Source organism: Pundamilia nyererei, unplaced genomic scaffold (genome assembly GCF_000239375.1).
Source record: "Pundamilia nyererei isolate P.nyererei 1_Seehausen unplaced genomic scaffold, PunNye1.0 scaffold00029, whole genome shotgun sequence".
NCBI classification, from domain to species: domain Eukaryota; kingdom Metazoa; phylum Chordata; class Actinopteri; order Cichliformes; family Cichlidae; genus Pundamilia; species Pundamilia nyererei.
The window spans coordinates 3,856,233-3,876,644 of record NW_005187430.1 but is presented as its reverse complement, the minus strand read 5'-3'; the positions used below and the strand labels follow the sequence as shown (position 1 = coordinate 3,876,644).

The 20,412-nt window shown below is 39.3% G+C and overlaps 1 protein-coding gene across 4 annotated transcripts in view; it reads right to left on the bottom strand.

The window, feature by feature from the left end:
* The window catches only part of slc4a11 (solute carrier family 4 member 11), a 104,739-nt gene that overhangs the window by 69,374 nt on the left and 14,953 nt on the right, over positions 1-20,412 (bottom strand). The window contains exon 1 of one of the 4 annotated variants that reach the window (XM_005728662.1): positions 4,621-4,781. The exons of the other annotated variants lie outside the window; for them this stretch is intronic. Coding sequence (XP_005728719.1) covers positions 4,621-4,657 — 37 coding nt within the window. The 5' untranslated portion in view covers positions 4,658-4,781. Of the gene's footprint in view, positions 1-4,620; positions 4,782-20,412 lie in introns of those variants that run through there. 4 annotated transcript variants of the gene reach the window in all.

The window sequence follows — 20,412 nt, the reverse complement described above, 5'->3', positions numbered from 1 at the left end:
ATATCTTTGGTCAGGTGATAAGTGATAGCCTCCGTAATTTCTTTGTGCCTGCGGGAGGTCGACGGGTATAGGGAAGTGCTGTATAAGGTTCCCGTTATTGATGTTTGGGTGGTTGATCAGGACGGATTTTCTCCTGTCACTCCCTCCTCATCCCTGACGTGTTCTCCGTTGTTTTTTCCCTGCTAATTTTAGCATCATACGGCACAGCTTCTGTATCACGTGGTATAAGGCTCCCCCCTTTCATTTGTTGAGCAGGAAGAGTGAGCGCTTGTTTTCATGCAGATTACGTCCCGGATCAAAATGCGGTACAATCGTCGTTGTCTTTAAATCGTTGTCATTTGGAAATGAGATCGCACATAAGTATGAATCGAGATCGCGATTTTCTAACGATTAATCGTGCAGCTCTAACATATAGTATAGCAAAATTAATTAAAAGAAAAGAAAAAACAACAACAAAAGAAGAATTTGGTCAGTTGTTGTTAAAGACTTCCACAAAGGCAAGTCAAGGTAAAATTACATCATCAGTGTTGCCTCACTGTTAAAAAATTATTGCAAGCTAGATCATTGGTCTTGTTGGTGGATACCACTAAATTCTTTTTTGTTTCAACTTTTCTTTTTTGCCTTTTTTAAACCACAAGATCTAGTTTAAATGGGTATTTAGTATTTAATTTAATACCCATTATGCTGTAGAAAATGTAATGGCCAAGAGGTGTGAGGTGCACCTGATTAATTTGAAAACGCAGTAAGGTGCTACGCCACACCTGGTACCACATCTCATTTTGTAATGTTGGTCTGAAAATAGCAAGCTTTGTTAAAAAAAATAAAGAAAAGAAAAAAAATCTCACAAAAGCCACACAGATTAAAATTGCAAGAAAATATAAAATCTGCAATACGGATTTTAAAGTCATTCATTTTTCCCTGATAGTTTCCAAACTGCAAAAATATCCATTATAGCATTTTCTAATCTCAATCTAAGTATAGTAAATGTCAGCAGTGAAGTTCTCTTAGCTTTCTTAATACTACTTTTAATGGCAAACAGAGTCTTTTTAGCTTTCTATTTTCCAGTTATATATTATTTCCATTTCATTTTGATTTTTGTTTTTAATATTTAGCTTTTATTAGTCTTTGAAATTACAAAGATTGTAAGGTAATTTGTCAAGGACAAAGATTAAGAAATGACAATAGATATTAGAATACAACACCTGAAGACAGCTGACCAACAGTGATGTATATATTTTAGTATAAATAAAAAATATCATCTTCTTCCCCCAAAAATGCACACCTACCCATTGTACAATTCTGCAAACGTGCCTGCATATTTTATGGAATTTAACATGCATGTAAAAGGAGTGCATATACGTGTGTGTGTGTAAGTGTGTGTGTGTGTGTATAAACTAACAAATGTATGTAGATAAGATGAATTGTGTATATAATTATGTGGAGTGCGTGAACATTATCTGACATAACTGGTTTGTGAGTGTGCTTTAGTGTGTGCAAATACACAGAGCGTGCGTGAATTTTCAAACGATGCCTATGTGTGACAGCGCTGCATGTGTGGCTGTCTTGTCGTGTCTTGCAAGGACGTGTTTTTGTGACATTTCAGTGCTTGTGCGTATTAGTATTTGTATGTGTGGTACTGTATAATAATTTGTATGTGTGTGTCAATGTGTGTTTCTCCTCTGCCCAGATGGCTGTGCTCAGAGGCTGGAGCTTCTGAGATCTGTTGCCAGCGGTGAATACTGATCAGAGATCACTGTCACATCTACAGCACAAACACGCACGCATGCACACAGGAACACGTCATCCATCTTCTTCCCCACACACCTCCACTTCCACATGGTCGAACTACTAATTCACACATCCACTGTGTGTCCTCCATGCTGATATCTTCTGGCACTGCAGGTCACGGATGCAACACTGATTATCTGACTCTGTCCCACCTGAAGATCGACACGCTACCAGCTTGACTCGAGGTTGAGTTTTAAGTCACGGTTATTTGTGTTAAAATGAACTGTTTAAAAACACAGCAGACATGAGCATTTCCCTGTGAAGGCTGGACTTACAGGTCTTAATAATTTGTTTTGCAAATCAACTGCAATGTTTTTATTCATTCATAACAAGTCACATATTAATGATGTACTTAATTTATCCTAATGCAAATATGCTGAGCTTTTGTTCTAAATTACGCCAACATATTTTAAGCTTGCGCTGGCTGAAATGATGCTTGTAATTTACTAATAAAAACATTTATTTCGTATTCCAAAAGTCACATAAGAAACAAAGAGGATGATTTTGAATGGAACTTGCATACTGCATGCATATTGCTTTTGCTTGAAGAGTAGCATGTTGGGTTGTCTCAACCACTGTATTGGTCATGGACCAAATTATTAACTGAAAAAAGTCTACAGAATACCTTTTAATAAAAATACTTTTCAACTGCTGTTCTTTTTGTGTAAATCAAAGCATTCCTGCACAAATTTAAAAATAAAAAAACAACTATAATACATTTCAATTTATATCACCATCATATCCGTCATCATTGCACCATTCTGCATGCTGTTAGACTGCACTCCTACAACCTGCAGGAATTTGCTAGCGTGTGATGAACAGGGAACGAAAACCAGTGAGGTTAAACTATGCCTCAGTATTAAAACCCACTGCAATATGTCCACACTGTGCAATTAGATTTGGACGTTCTGTGGTAATTTACTACTCCATAAAGTAAAAATTAATTTCTGAACTCTTTTATATAACTGTTTTGTTTTTTTTTCCAACTGTCAGCAGTTTGCCACTGATAATGACACAATTTGGGTGCTTACCCCAAACTACGCAGCAATAGAGCTTTGTTAATGCTCATATAGGACAAAAGCAATATAAAGGTCTGCAGTCAGCTTCAGACGAACATTATTTTGGACTCCATGTTCCTGTTAAGTATGCTGAGTTTTGCTGCATGGAACAGCTTGCTCTGCTTTATTCAAAAATACAGAGGGCAGTAAAGTGAGTGTTGAAAGCAAGAAAGAAAAATCCTCTGGAAAGGTAATTGTTGAGTCACCAGTGGAGCTAAATATCTGCTGTCAGATTTCTGAACATGTACCTTTTTGACAGCATTTTTGATTCCTGACAGAGATCAATAATGCTACCAAATTTTTTATAAATGTACAGTTATGTTTAGAGAGGTTTTGTTTTATTAAAATCTGCTGTTAAAGCCAAGGTTACATTACACAACACACAAACACAAAAGTAATTTCCGATAAGCCATTACTATAGCAGACTTTCTCCTATTAATACCCGCAATTTTTAAAAACCTCTCCCTCTCCCTAGTAAGAAATCTTTTGAATACCTTTATGTTCACACCACCAAATTGTTCTGCTGTAAGAATCAAATCTGCCCTCTCTGCCTGTAATCAGCTAATGCAAATTATTTTTTAGAGGACAAGCCACAGCAGTGTCCATCACACCCCAGCACATACTCAGGGATGTAGTTAGTGTGCAAAAAGCATGTTCACTCGTGTACGCACAAACACATATGTAGACACAAAACACATCTGAACTGTGAAAAACACAAAAATGAGCGCCCCCCCCCCAAAACAAACAAAAAAAATAAACAAAAAAACACAGCTATATAAATGCATTCTTACAAAATACTGTAGACTACAAGCAAAAACACACTGATATACACGCTAACACACAGATTCCCCCACTTGTATTATCCTCAAAACATCCTATTCTCTTTCTCTCTCACACACACACACACACACACACACACACACACGCTCCGTCTTCCCAGACAAAATGAAAGTGAAGCGGCAGCCGCATCACACCTCCAAATGGGCTATGGACTCTCAGAGGACTTTCAGTGAGGAGAGAACTCGCTGCTCTCCTGTGGCTGTCACCAACACTAATCTGTCATTCTTTATCTCACACACATAAACACACGTTTCAAGAGGCAAAAAAGAGAAAGAAAAACACATGCAGGCACTACACATGGATCCATGCACACACGCACACATGAATGCAAACGCACACAGTCTTACATTCATGAGCCGCACCAGTGCAACACTGAGAAAGTGCATTGTGATCCCAGGTTTCCTCTGCATGCCTTCTGTACATGCTCGACAGGTACACTGGCTTTCTATGGGTGGGTTTGCAATGCGATTGTTTCTCAAGGTTCAGTTCCTTAACTGATAATATACGACACAGGAACCTCTTGTGCCGCATACCAGACATAAACAAGTACAAGACAGAAAACCCCCCACAAATGCATACCAATACGAAAAGGCAACAAAAAAACAAAAACAAAAACAAAAAAAGCAACATCTGCGATCTGTCTTCCAAAACCCCTCCTCCCCTCAGAAGAAAATAAAAAATTTGATTTCTGTCACAAGTGGAACATTGCCACATTCCTAAGTACACAGAAAGGGCAAACACGAAAACAAGTATGTACAGTAGAGCACATGCACAAAAACATCTGCCATCCCTCAGAGCAGAGGTGGAAGTGGGCTGCACATGTTTTGCACAAGGGGTTCTCAGGTTTCACTAGGTAGGGAACCCCAAGGTTCTCCCAGTGAACGATGTGTCGTGCACAGCTGAGAAGCAGCTTTCGGAGCTTTGATCCACTTACCCGAAGGCACAAAATGAAGAACTTTGTTGGTCTCCATAGCTGAGCAAGTGGTGGCGAATGCACACTTCCTCTCTCCAACCGCCCCCCCTCCCCCCAAGTCAACCCATCATGGTTGTGTTATCCTGTGCTGATGAGTGTGAGATCACCTCTGCTCCCTTGCTCTGCTCTGTTTCTGACTGCCTCTCAGACACATGCAGTGACTCAGCCCCACTCTGCCTGCCTACTCACTTACTTGTCTGGGTCCTAGTGCCTTCTCCTTTACTCCTTTACTGCTTTACACCAGGCCCACCAGTCAGCGGCGTATGGCAGGGCATCATGCTGCAAGGCAAACCCAACATCAGGACACACCTCCTCAGCACAGTTCCCTTAACAATAACACGCAACAAACCATCTTGTCAGCCATTTGTCCCTACACTTTCACAGAGCTTAAAATTCCCAAACTACTTTCATAATGAATGTGAGATATTGCTTCACACTGACGTATGCATGTTCACTCACAGTGGCTGGTGTTATTAAACCAACAGTGGAACAGTGATGCAACAAAACCATCATGCATTTTTGCTGTGTGATCATTTTGATAAGCCAGTATTAAAGCTTGCTGCTATATTTGATTTCCTCAGTTTTCACTAACAATAAAGTATATTAAAATCAACTATAGCTATACAGACACTAGTATCTATGGGGAATGACTGTATTTGCCCAGCAGAACACACATTTATAAATCTCTCTTTCAACATGCTAAAACCGCTTTTTGCCAGTTTGTTTTTCTTCCAAGACATAATTAAAAGCATATAGAAACAACAATACAATTTAACTTCCCCCCCAATGCGAAATATTATTTTCATAATAAATTAAGTACAACTGTAATTACAGGATCTTCTCTTACTAAAACACCTGAAAATAAAGTGCTCTGCTACTGGAAAGAGGTATAAATAAATGAAAAATAAATCAAAATGATTTGCATTTCCAATACTTTTAGACCATGTCTTTAACCTCTCAGTCTTTTTTATAAGATTATAGTTTTATGATCTGGTAAAATATTCTGTTCTGTTGTTGATATTTTTTATTTTGTGATTGGTCATATAGTGTTTAACGCATTTGCTGATGCTCGTGTAAGTAAAGCCAGGTAAGGAAAAGGTATCCTGGTCATTCTGAACCTGACTGCCGCAACTAAAAAAAAAAAAAAAAAAGTAAAGACAGCCTTCTAAAGGTCAAGCTGAGTTCTAACTAATAATTTGTATATATTTTCCATGTTTTGAAACAAAATACTATTCAGACATCAATGAATGATCATATTTATATATCTTCTATTTGTGTTTTCATTTACCAATATCAGCTTGCAAAGCTGAATGCATATTACGATTTTTAACATATCTGATCACATGCAAATGTACTGAGGTAGTTACAAAAATAATGAAAATACATTTAAAAAAAAAAATCACCATACAGATTTGCAAATGATTCTCTTTATTTGTTTAAACTGTATCCCTTAAAGTTTTTACTTCATTAATAGTTGGGCTTTATGAAAGAAATGGATGCATGTCATGCCCATCTCTGTCTTTGCATGTTTTCAATAAGTAGCTGCACTGTGTTTTAGCATTTCCTTCTATAGTTGACAATCTCAGTTGCTACCCTGATCACATTTGACTCACAATTAATTTTGCCCCGGTATGAAAGAAACATGATGGCACAGATGTGACGATATTGGGAGTCAGAAGAAGAAAGCAATTGTGATAAAACAACTGAAGAACCAAAACTAGGTGCTTGTGGCTAGATAAAAAGACAGAGCCTGGGACCAGATTTGTGTTCACACCTCTTCATTCAGCAGCCGTCATCTTTGGCCAGAAAACAAGCTCCTGCTAAGAGTATGTGACCTTTCAGATCCCTGTTCAGCTGTAGATACTATAATGCAAAAACTAAAAATATGCTAATTTAATCAAGTTTTTTATTTAAAGAACACAAACTGAAGACGTGCTTGCACATTTCAATTTAAAAGGCAATCAACCAAGCTCATTCCTTTCTTTTTATGAGTTGTTTTCACTCATGAAAGTTGCATACAACTCACAAGTTGCATACAGCTGATCTTGCAAGATAAAATCCTACTACTTACAAAAAAACCCAACCAAACAAAAAAAACTAAACATACATTGATTTTGATGAGGCTGCTGCCTCGGTTAAGTACAGCCTCCAAGAGACAGAACAACTTCTTGCTCATAGGACTCAAGCTAAAGTCACAGTGAAACAAATAAGGGCTATCGATAATCACATGGACCCACATAGCAAAATTGGTATGGCCCGGATCTGGCCCACACAATGTGCTTACACATGGCCTACATACTGCAAAGAATGACGGCCCTTTGGTGGCCCAGATCTGGTTTGCCAGATGTGGCCCACACATGGGCGAGCACAAGGCCAGTTGCAGGCACTGGTGGTCCTGTGCTGGCCCATGTGTGGATTACCTCTGCTAAACCTACCTTAATCAAACCATGTATTAACAACATGTGGCAGAACATGCAAAAGTTTTATAGTATTACAACATGGCATTTGGGTCTTCTAACTAAAATAGGAACATAAATAGTACCATCATTGTCAGACCTGGCACACATCTGGTTGACATACACCCTGCCTTGACACCAGTCAGTCCGAAGTGCCTGCTTGATGCCACATCCAGGGAAGACCTGTTTTCTATGGGCCTGGGCCTCATACACCAAACCATAATCAGGCCAGATATGGCATACCATTGCATAAACAGTGGCGTCATTGCCAGATATGGCGCACATCTGGTTGACATACACTCTGCCATGACACGAGTCAGTCCGAAGTGCCAGCTTGATGCCAGATCCGGGCCAGACCTGTTTTCTATGGGCCTGGGCCACATGAACCAAACCACAATCGAGCCAGATGTGGCATGCCATCACATAAACAGTGCCACCTATGCCAGGCCTGGCCCATATCTGGTACATGTCTTATCATGCCAGAAGTCAGCCAGCAGTGCCGACTTGATACCAGATCCGGGCCAGACCTCCTTACTATGTGGGGTGTCACATGGAATACAGCAGGTTAAAAACGATTGACTTCATTGGATGTCATCGTTCACATATCCACCCTAATTGAGGTAAACTGTTTAGTTGTGCTAATCTCACATGTGTTGATTTTTAAGCTTACACTATTGCTTTTTCACTATATACAAATGTATGGCAGGTAACAGAATGAATGCACATAACATGAAACAGAAAAAGAAAAATTTTTAAATAATTTAATGAGCAAATTAACTGAATTGAAAGTCTTGTTCAAAGTCTCTTTTCATCCCTGTGAACTTATCATTGTAACAAATGTAACAATGCTTATTAAAACTAGGATTTTTAATAAGGAAAAAAATAGGTACAAGGAAAAAAACATTTAACTTCATTTTAATTTTATTAATCTGACAGAAACTACTGAATAATAATAATAATAATAAAATAAGAATTCTTACCGTGATGTAAATGTTCTTTGAAAGGTCATTCATTTGCATAAGTCTGCAAGTACAACATCCCTATGTGTGGTATGGCCAATGGGTCTGTTTTGCATAAGAACTGTTACACACAGTTAGGGCAAATGCATCACTTTGTGAGCCAGAGCCCTTTCTCCCCAGAGGATAATTCGTGTTCTCACCAAACCCGTGTAGCACAGGTGTAAAGACATGTGTATTCTACTTAAACATCAATGTGCACAGCTACCTTACATGCCTATTTTTTGGTTATCAGTAAGAGTATATAAATGAAAGCCTACAGTACATAAAAATAAGCTGGTAGTGTTTGGTACTTACAGCACCATGAAGACTTGCCCTCTTCCTGATTTATCAGTTTTTTACCATTTTGTTACACTTGCATGTTTCCAATGAAACAAAATTTTAATATCAGACAAAGATAACCTGAGTAAATCCAAAATACCATTTTTAAACGGTTTCATTTATTAATGGAGGGGGAAAAAGCTATCCAAACTTACATGACCCAATGTGCCAGCATGAACCGCAATAAAGTATTTGTGATGATTGGCAATGAGTCTTTCACATCAATAGGGAGGAATTTTGACCCATTTTCCTTTGCAGAATTGTTTTATTTTAGCCACTTTGGAAGGTTTCAGCATGAACAGCCTTTTTGTGGTCATGCCAAATCACCCCAACATGATTTAAGTCCGGACTTTAACAAGGCCGCTCCAAAACCATTTCAAAACATTCATTTTGTATTTTGAGCCAATCAAATGTGGACTTGCTGGTGTGTTTTGGATCATTGTCCTGCTGCATAACACAGCTTGCGCTTGTGCTTCATGGTACAAACCGATGGCCGGACATTCTCCTTCAGGATTTTGTGGTAGAGAGCAGAATTCATGGTTGTATCAATTACAGTAAGTTGTCCAGGTGCTGAACCAGCAAAGTAAGTCCAGACTATCCCACTACTACCACTATATTTGACTGCTGATATGATGTGGTTGGTTTTAAGACAGACATAACAGGACTCAAACCTTCCAAAATTTCAGCTTTTGTCTGGTCAATCCTGGGAATATTTTCCCAAAAGTGTTGGGGATCATCAAGATGTTTATTTTGGCAACTGCGAGACGAGCCTTTGTATTTGTGTTAAAATCAGCAGTGATTTTTGCCCTGGAACTCACACAAAGATACCAAATATGCTTAGTCTCCTTCTTATTGTTGTATCATGAACATTGACCATACCTAAGACAAGTGAGGCCTGCAGGACTTTAGATGTTGTGGCGTCTTTTGTAACATCCTGGATCTTTCGTTGTTGCGCTCTTGGAGTATGGCATTAAGTGTTGTTTTTTGAAATCCTTTAACTACTATCTATGAATTTTCTCCACAGGTTCAATTTGAGTGATTTCTTGATTAAATGGGTCTGGAAGTAATCAGGCCTTTGTGTGGCTAGTGAACTCTGCTTAAAAAAAAACAAAAAAACAAAAAAAGAAGAAGAAGAAAGCTAATCATAGTTAATTCATGATTTAACAACAAGGGGGATTACCTTTTTTTAGCATAAGGCCAGGTAGGTTTGTATAGCCGTTTTTCCCTTAATAATTGAAAAGCATTCGATAACTGCGTCTTGTATTTACTTGGGTTAAATTGGTCTTATGTATTCGATGTATTCGCTGATCTGAACCACTGAAGTGTGCCTAAAATGCGAAAATGTATGAAATCAGGAATACTTTTTTCATGGCACTGTATATGTCCTTGAAATGATCAAAAGTTTGAAGGTTCGATTTAGATTTGCTTCCATCTTTGTCACCAAAGTCAAATCTCATTAACATGGTGCCTCCTGGGTGCACCTGGGGTGTTTTGGGTACGGTGTCAAAATTAGATCAAATGAGTGGAAAGAAAAGAAAATATTTTAAATTAAGAAACAAACACCTGAAAATACAAAATCCATTTTTAGAGTTTTATTCTTGCTTTTCAGCTTCTCTGTTCTTACAATTGGTGAACCCGTTTTGATGTTGAGGGTCAGCTTTGTGCCTACAGCCACAATGTGATATAGGTCATGTCAGACTTGTCCCACGAGTTTTCTACAGGCCATGTTTTCTGCTTATTTGTTTTTGTAGTTCTTATGTAGTTCAGCAAACTTCTAACAGCTACACACCAATAAAGCTGCACTTCAAAATACAATGGGTAAAAAAAATCTAAACCTTTAATATGACTTATAACCTGTACAATTCAACTGAACAAACACCTTTTTATAACTGGGGAGAAATGTTAAGACTAGTTTTTAGCACACACCTGTCATCAGTTCCAGTGAGTTCATAAAAATCAAATAAAGTTAAATTGTTGCAGGAAGGACATTTACTCAGACATTTTAGTCGCCTAGGTCAGCAGTCCCAAACCTTTTGTGCGCCACGGACCGTTTATGTCTGACAATATTTTCACGGACCGGCCCTTAAGGTGTCGCGGATAAATACAAAATAAAACCAGTACCAGTACCCAAAAAGAAGAAGATTTATTCATAACACCAGTGTTGGGTAAGTTACTTTAAATTAGTAACTTACTTACATTACTAGTTACTTCCATCAAAAGTAACTCAGTTACTTCAAGTTACTTGTTACTTTCAAAGTAACTAGTTACTAGGGAAAGTAACTTTGGTTTTACTCAGACTTCTCTTGTTAATGTGTTGCTAACTGGATACCCAGCAAGACTGCCAGTCTTCTAGCTTGCTTACTTGCCACAAGTGCACTGTGCCACCGACCAAAGGAAAAAAATAACGTGCATATTTCCACGAGAGAAATCCCACGCCTGGACCGTCGTTGACTGCTGCCATGATTCTAGCCTACGTCACAGAGTCATGTGCGCTTTTTACATCCAACACAAAAACTGCAGTCGTGGTGCTTTCGATTGTACTCAGAACTCGTAAATTCTGCCTTCTGAATAGGAAGATGTAGGCAACACCAGACTGCAGATGAGCTGCATACAGGGCTGGACTGGGACAAAAAAAAAAAAAAATCAGCCCGGGCATTTTGACTAGAGACCAGCCCACCATTATAGCAAAAATCATAAAGCCTTTGAATGAAAACAAACACTGTTGTGACAGTGATGTACACTGTCTTGATGGTATATATGTATCAATCTATCAATCGTTTGTTGTAAGACTCAGATAATTATTTATTAAAAGCTAGACATTTGAAATGAGAATAAGAAAGTATTTCCTTGTGCCCTTCTGCATAACACACAGGAAAAGACCCAGGGAAACTGAGTTACTGATAAAAAACATAATGCTAAAAACTGATAAAAACCCTGAAAAGCATACATTTCACACCCAAGCCTTAACTCTTGCGGCCCGCTACCAAACAACTTACCGGTCCGTGGCCCGGGGGTTGGCGACCGCTGACCTAGACGAAACGCTACGGTCCCCAAGATCAAAGGGAAAGTTATGTTAGGAAAATGATACAAAAGAATTTTTCAGGCATTGGAGATAAGGTGGAACACAGTGAAGACAGTCACGTGCAGAAAATATGGCACAACAGTGATATTACCAAGAACTGGAACCCAGAAGTTGCAGAAATTTTTTTGCAAGACCTCGTTATGTACTACATGCGACATTCTTCATATGTCAGACTATGGGGTGGGATGGCACGACAGAAAGAATAGAACACAATAGAATAGAACTGAAAAGACTCAAATACCAACTGTGAAACTCTGTGGTGGCAGCATCATGGAGTTTTAAGTGGTGGCCTTTATGAACAATTCCAAACCGTCACATCTGGCACAAAACATTAACCCCTCTACTAGAAAGCTGACGACAATGATGAATTTCCCCTTTGCGCACAACAACAACCTAAAACATATATCGTAATCAACAAAGGAATGGCTTCACCAGAAGAATCTTAAAGTTTCAGAATGGCTAGCCCCAAGGCAAATGAAAATGTGGGGGGTGCCCAAAAGAGGCCTATCATCAGAGAAGTCCTTGCAATCTGAGATTTGGCATGCTTGTGCAAGGGAGAGTGGGAAACTGTGGCTAAGTTAAGATTTGCATAACCCAAAAAGACTAAATACAGCATCAAAGTCAAAAGAAACTTTCAAACTAATTATTTTGTGAGACTTCTGAAATGATTGATCTCAGTCTTATTTTATTACATCTGGGAAAACTCCCATTTTAAGAGAGGTTTGCAGGATTTTTAAATCCAATTTTGAAGCCCAGCTGATATTGGATTGATAATACCGATACTAATACTGATTTTAACATTTGACGATTTAAAAACCTGATATCAGCCAGTATTTATTTTCTTCTGTCGAGAAACATTAATCAAACAGACTTGCCAACCATTTTTTAAGTGGAGTTATTACTTATTTATGCTCTGCCTGATTCTGCTCAGATCAGCTGGTGGTTGTGTTTGTGGCCTTCAAAACATGTGTTACCAACATATTAAATTGCACTTCCTTAGATGGACAAGCTATGCGATACTGATAGACTGGAAAATGGCCATTATCAACTCTACTCCTAGTCAAACTTTTAAAAAAGAATTTAACAGGCTGGCAGGAATCTCAGTGCTAGCCTCCTGTTGCAAACTGATTTTGACCCTCACTCCACCCGACCTCCAATCTCCTTTTCACCTCATGGTATTTAAACTCATCGTCCTTCACTACCACTGCTCCTTCCATCTTTACCTTTCCACCTGCTACTCTCTAATTCACACACATATATATTTTGTCTTGCTTCTAATGACTTTCATTCCTCTTCTCTCCAGGGCATACCTCTACCCGACCACGCTCTCTTCCACCTGCTCCCTACTCTCACTACAGATTACGTCATCTGCAGTAGGGCTGGGCGATATGACCCAAAATTCATATCTCGATATTTTTTAGCTGGATGGCGATATAAGATATATATCTCGATATATATTTTTTTTAAAGCCATAAAGTAAGAACAAAAAGAGAGTTCTTAGTCAAAGCTGTGTCCCAGATGTCACACAGGCACTTTTATTAACATACAGCACAGATGTACATGAAAAATTACTCAAAATTAAATTATGAGCATTCATTAAATAATAATGCTCCATAAATAAAAGAAAACAAGGTTGTTTTTATGCTAAACAAATGTAAACTAAAAGACGCTGAGCGTAATAACAAAGACAGACAGATTTCACAGCTGCTCTGTTCCCAAGTTTTACTGTGTGACTGATAGCCTGGAGTTTGAAATCCGCTTCATAACCACGTCTCTTACAGGTGCCATTTATGGTCCTTATACACACACAGTACGGTAATATTACGTTGATGCACAGTACGTATCACTCCGCGAAGCTCTTCGGTAGCCGTAATGCGCCGACAATCTATCAAGCGGTGCAGCTCCGTAGCTTACCAAAGTCGTACTCAAACATTTTTGACAGATTGCTGAGCACCGTGTTCCACATAAAATCGGTTCGCGGCCATCAAGCACAACCAGAATTCATACATAAGGCGCGCTATCAAATTTTGAGAGAATGAAAGGATTTTAGGGTTAGCGCTGTTAGCTCGTTAGCGCGGTTAGCTCGTTAGCATGTTTAGCTCGTTAGCACGTTGACGCCGTCCAGCCCCACGCATGGGGCGATGCGCAGTAACTCGTTAACGGAGATTTGCCGTGTCCGTCTTGTCGCTGCCTGCACGTGAAGCGATGGGGTAGGAGGGGGAGTTGTCTTCAGTGAAGGCGAGGCGGAGTAACGTTGCGTAGAGACAAAAGTGGACGAAAGAGAGGCAAACCTGCGGCTCCACAACTATAATTATAACGTAACATAGTCTATATCGATATAAAGGATATTGTCACATCTTATATCTCGTATAAAAATATATCGATATGTTTTAAAAACTCGATATATCGCCCAGCTCTAATCTGCAGTATCATACTCCATGAAGACTCCTGCTCAACCCCATATGTCAACCTCGGCATCAATATCATAAATAAGGGGGGGCTCCGAGCCAATCCCTGATGCAATCCCTACCACCATCTTGAACCAGTCTTTCACTCCAAATGCACACCTCAACACTGAGTCATACATGTCCGTCACCAGCCTCACATACTTCTCCACCACTCCTGAAATCTTCATACCACATCTCCCAACTTTGCCACCCCTCTCCTTGCTGCCTCCTGTCTATTTCTTTTTTTAAATCTCCTGACTATCCCCATTTCTCTTTGCTTACCTCTTCCTTTGAATGCTTTCCTCATTCTACCACAAAGTCTTCTCGTCTTCTTTCATTTGTCCAGAGGATACACCAAGCACCTTCTTGGCAGTTTCTTCTCACCACTGCAGTTGTACCTTTCTATAAATCTGGTAACTCTTCCCTACCACTCAAGTCTGTGTCAACTCCTCACTGAACTCTGCTCAGTTGTCCTCTTTCTTCAGCTTTTAACATTTAATCATAGTCTCTGTCTGGACGTGCTTCCTTTTCTTGACTTCCAAAGTCATCCCACAGACAAGCATCCAATGGTGCCTACCTACTTTGCTGTGAAAGTCTTTCCCCTTTCCAATATCTTCATTTTTTGCCTATTTGTCATATGTTTTAGATCAAACTAATGGAAATACTAAACAGAGATTGTATTCTGTATTTAATTGGGCTTTAAATGATGAATCTAAAGGGAAAACAAGCCTCCAAACCTTACTGGTTCTATGTGAAAAAATAATTGCCCCCTAAACTTAATCACTGGTTGTGCCACCCTTGCGATCAAGAAGGGGAAGCAAGTATTTGCAGTAACTTGCAAAGGTGGGGAGTCTTTCGTGTCACTGAGGAAGAATTTGGCCCACTTTTCTTTCCTCCACTCTTACACAGCATGTCTCACCATTTCCCCTACAAACCATTTCTATCTTTTTTACTAAATTCACCACCATCTGTTTTTAGATTAACCAGATAACCTAAACCCACTACCTGCATGTCTTAGGACAATGGGAGGAAGCTTGAGAACCCAGAGAGAACCCAGGCAGACACGTGGAGAACTCCAATGACTGGAGAAAACAGTCTTAGATACTGGGACACAGAGCAGGAAAGAGTCCACAGTAAAGGGAGTGAAAGAAAACATTTGCATTTACCGTAGTGATAATCTGAAGGGTATCAAATGTTGGCAATTGATTTTGGTAAACTGTCAAACTAATATACAGTTGGTATAAGTATCTGCCTTCCTCCTGCGAATGTGAACATGGTTGCCTAAAGGTATTTATGAAAAACCAGTTCTCAAAAATTCATATGCTTTCATTTCGTATTTGTGTGGTTCAAATGTGCACAGTTTGTACTGCATTTACTCATTTTATTTCTGCAGTTTTTTTAATGTGTTACATTTCAGTTTCTATATTTCTTTTCCAGGTGTTTTCACATTGTTTTTGTATTTTGGGACAAAAATTCACACCAATAATACTTTAATACTATAATTATAGTATACTTATATATAGTACAGTATAGCATATGCATTGTTATAGTGTAAAAGAAGCTGTTGTCAGCTCTTCTTCCTCTCACTCTCTCAGGTTATACCCTAGTTTCCAGCTGAGAGGTTGAAGTCGGGTCCAGTTCTCATTTCTGCTCAGAGTCACACATCTAGCAAAAATGCTGTCTCGCTTTACCAGCTAATTGGCATGAAAAGGTAGTTCCACCACACACCTAGAATGGGAACTCTCTGTGCAAGCCCTATCATCTGAAACTACAAATTTGTTTCATTTTTTTCACACAGAGAAGCATATGAAATGACCTGCAGCTACTCTCTGGGTAGTCATCAGCTGGTGCTATGACGATGAAGGTGGGAATGGCCTTCAGTAAGCTCACAGCTTGGTGTCTGTGTGTGCACGTGCGCGTGTGTGTAATAGTGAGAGATGAATCACCATGTGTGAACCGCTTTAACCACTAAAAAGCAATAAGGTGAACAGAGTGAGTTTAGTGGTTAGGACTACCAGCTCGTAACCACATGTACCTTTCAGCTGGCCTCTGCCAGAAAGCCATACCTACTAATCAAGTGTGAATTACAAAACACTGGCGCTGCAAACAAACAACAAAGCGAATCCAAATGGCAGAATATTTAGAAAGTAAGAAAAAGGTTAAAGCCGTTGTTACATGTGACAGTTTGTTCTGGATCCCAGTTGTGGGGTTTCTAACAATATTGAGATAATCAATGAAACGTATCCACCCTGAACTATATTGTAATATGCTTTCATCAGACAAAAACAAACAGTTAAGAGCATGTGGCACACACCTTATCTAAACAACAGAGCCGGAGCTGACTTAAGGTTTAACAAGTCCCACAGTGTAAACAGCAGAATGTCAACACAGTGGTTGTTTCATAAAGAAATATTTAACATGAGCTGAATAGTCTGAAGAGCAAAGAATTACAGTGGGAATAATGTTATTGTTGGTATATCCATTATATCAAAAAGAAAGCCACAAAAACTCAAGCTCAAATAAATGATAAGATATTAAACTTGGTGTTTAGTGTCTTCATGAAGGACACTTTGGCACATAGGAGTGACCAGGGATCCAACCACCACCTTTCTGATTGGCTGATAACCTGCTTTACCTCTTGGCTGCCTTGCACTTTGGTGCATCATGGTACTTCAGCATCTCTGGTACCGGTCGGTTACAGAGGAGACATGGTGTTGGTGATGTTGTCTAAATTCACTAACAGACCTCTGCCTTGTATACAAGCTTTATAGTATCTTAGTATCTCAGCCAGACACCTTGTGAAAAATCTGCTGGTATCTTGTTGAATTCAGCTGGCTAAACCCACAAAGAACCATGAATATGAGAAACAGCAGGACAAATTATGTGACTTATTTCTAAGTAATTTTACCCATGCTGCACCACTATATCCAATCTAAGGGTTCCGCCACCAGCCAAATCCCCCTTTAACCCCTGAGAATATCCCCAATAAAATGGCATCTAGACTACTGTCCTATCCTATCCTAGGCTATAGTAAATTGAAGGTTTTCCTTCTTGTTGCCCCAAGTGGACGAAATTTGATTTTTATTTGTTTTTGCTCTTGAAACCGACAATTTCTCCTGAGGAGACTCCACACTCTCACAATGTCCCCAATTAGCAAGAGTGACATTCTGGTGTCTGTGTTTTCATGCTCCCAACTGCAGGAGAGTGTCAGCTTGGAAACTGTTTTCTCTGAAAGCCTTAACCTAAAAAAAACTACACAGGCATAGTCCTCAGATCAATCCATCAAGCAGAAATTACTTCTGCATAAATTATGCACATCTATAGGGAAGAAGATCATAGAGGTCTCTTATTAAGCTGAATTTGATTCCTTCCATTTCACAGAGTTCCCCTCAGATGAGTTTGCAATGTTTTGTTTTTTTTTTTTTTTTTTTTTTTTTTTTTTTTTTTTTTTAAATTGTACCAAGCCCAAAGCAGAATATGCAAGCATTGCACAATGAAAGCATACCCTTGCCTGCACTTTTGAAACATATTTAAAATGCTTCAATTGCTAACAGGGTGTGATAATAGTTCACTCACATTCCCATGGCCCTGTCGCTGGTTTACCACTGTTCCTTCCCAGTCATCGGGCCATCACATTTTGGTCCTTATCCTGGAATTATTTGAGTGAGTCTGACAACTGTAGAACCACTTTAAATTTAAAATACATGAATACATGAGGTTCCATCATAGTTGCTCTCCCCATGGTGAAAACCAGACACTATGACTGCTTTTCCTAGATGCTGCTTTGACTACATCATTGGTGGGTGGAGCGAGATCATAGACCAGTAGAAGAGAGCCAAGGATCGGTCAGCGATCTCTCTCGGTCCTGTCACCAGGCAGCCATTTTCAGTAGGTGAATCTACAGGAACGTTTCGGCTGCTACATTGTTAGCAGAAGATTTGGGTGCCAAATTAAGTGAGTGATGGTGGAAAAACTGAAAATATTTTTGTGTAAAAGTTCTTTAAATGGTCTGTTTTTTTAAGGGTTAAAGGCTTTGTTACCTTTTGGATGTGCACACTTTTGTTTGAATCTCAAAAATCTGTTAATTTGTGCACATAAATTTTAGTTTTCTTTGTCAAGTATGACCATTTTGCTAGATACTGGAATATGCACACATAGAAAGCCAGGCTGAAATCCTGTGACAACTGATTTGTAGTCTAGTATTGCACATGCTGCTGCATTTTATGCTGTGTCCTTTTGTCCTTGTGCCAGATGTCAGGATGTGGTGTACGACTCATTAGGATGCCAACTTGCCTCTGCATGGGGGTTAACGTTTTTCACTTGGCTTTTTAAAGCCTGATGGAAGATCCTGCTTTATAGAAGTTACAGGGTAAGATAGCTGGATCTGCAATAGTGTAGAAATAATGGTAATACTGCATAGCAAGTAATGAATCGCAAACAGCAACAGCTATTGCCTCAATGAGTCATCAATCAGTGAGGGAATCCTGCTCCCTCCTTTTGACTGGGAACAACCATCATTAGCAGCTGTGTGTGTGTGTGTGTGTGTCTACTGTAAGTATGTGTGTGCTTGTGCATTAACCACACCTCAGTGTCTGCATGTGTAGGCGCTGATCTTGTCTTTCTGTCTATGTGTAGGAGTCTTTTTGCCTTTCTGTTTGTATGCGTCTATTATCTAGTGTGGTTGTCAGCTTTTCCATGTGTGTTTATTAGGGGAGGTCCCTTTCTTTGTTGTTGTTTTTTATGCTGGCTGGCACAGGAAGAGAGACAGACAGTAATATTCATAATAACACTCGGGAATAAAGAACATTGCTGAAGGAAATGGAGAGAGAAAGAAGGCGAGGAAGACAAAGAAGATGAGGGTAGCAGCTGGTTGTCGTTACTCTGCTGCCCATACACTTCACTGCAGGAGCTATCAGTATATACAGTAGGCTCCAGCAATCCCCTCTCTATGGATACAAGTAACTGTGTGTGTGTGTGTGTGTGTGTGTGTGTGTGTGTGTGTGTACTTTCAGTAGCTGAAAGCATTGCCAAGGGGATGAGGTTATATTTCAGGTCACAAACTAGCTAGAGATTTAATTTTAAGAAGAACAACTTGATTATGTTCTCTCAGGCAAAAACAGCTTAAGGAAATATAACTAAGATGACACAGGTGAACACACACACACACACACACACACACACACACACACACTTTACTTGCATGGGTTGCACAGGGATTTGGCAACTCATTTGAGCTTTTTTTTTTTTAAAAACATACGTTTATCCAAATGAACTTTGTCTTCCACATTTTTTTTGAAGTTCAATCACTAATAATCAGCCAGACCTACAAAAAAGCCAGGATGCTGTTGTGGCAGTCTTTGATATCGTCTTGAGTCTATCACCCTGCAGCCCGACAGACTCTAGCATCACCATCTTGGACTGCAGGAGGCAATGGTTCTTCTTACACCTCGACTAAACTTTCCACATCTGCGAATCCATTATGGTTCAAGTGACGCATAATTTGTCATCAGAATGTGAAGGGGTTTGTTTTTCCACTGATCCGTTGAGAATTCACATTACAGTGCACCAATTATAGACACATTCCACGTGGCGGACTTCAGTAAAGTATAATGCCAGGTCTCCAGTTGTCCATGTCAGTCTAACTAGAACCTGCAGCAGGTGGATTGAATTGTTTCATATGGCTGAACACCAGCCTCACCAAGGTTGCAGAACAAGCACTAATCATAGCCCTACCACGCAACAAGAGACTCACTGGAAAGGCAGTTTAATATTATTTATTTGGCATCATGTATCTGGCAATGAAAATATTTACTAAGGAGCACTTAATAAAGGGTACCGTTAACTGTGCATGAGTCCATGCAGAGAAATACCCCAATACTGCAACAAATAAAATTCAAATCTGCAGGTAACACTACAGTGTTATCTGCATGCCCGAATTAATCCCAGCCTTCTTCATTCAGCTCCCCTCTTTAGAGTTCACCACAGCAGATCATCTGCATCATATCACCCTATACCAGTGGTCTGCAACCTTTAACACCCAAAGAGCCATTTGGACCCGGTTTCCACGCAAAACAAAAACACTGGGAGCCGCAAATGCTTTTTGACATCTAAAATGAAGATAACACTGTATATATTGTTTGTTACCTTTATGCTTTGTGTGAACAACTAAGGTGTGTTGTTTATGAAATCCATGAAGTGCTACAGAGAAAATTACATTTTATTTATGTAATTAACACATTTTGAACTCTTAAAGAAATATAACAAAAGGAAAGACACCAACATGAACTAAAATGATCCATGTAGCAAAGAAAAACTGTTGTGAGCCGCCACCCTCATATCGCCTTTGGGTTTTTGGAGCCTTGACCTGACTTTTAAAAAATTATTTGAAAAAAAGCACTATGCTTTTAAAAAATGAAAAATATATATTTGCA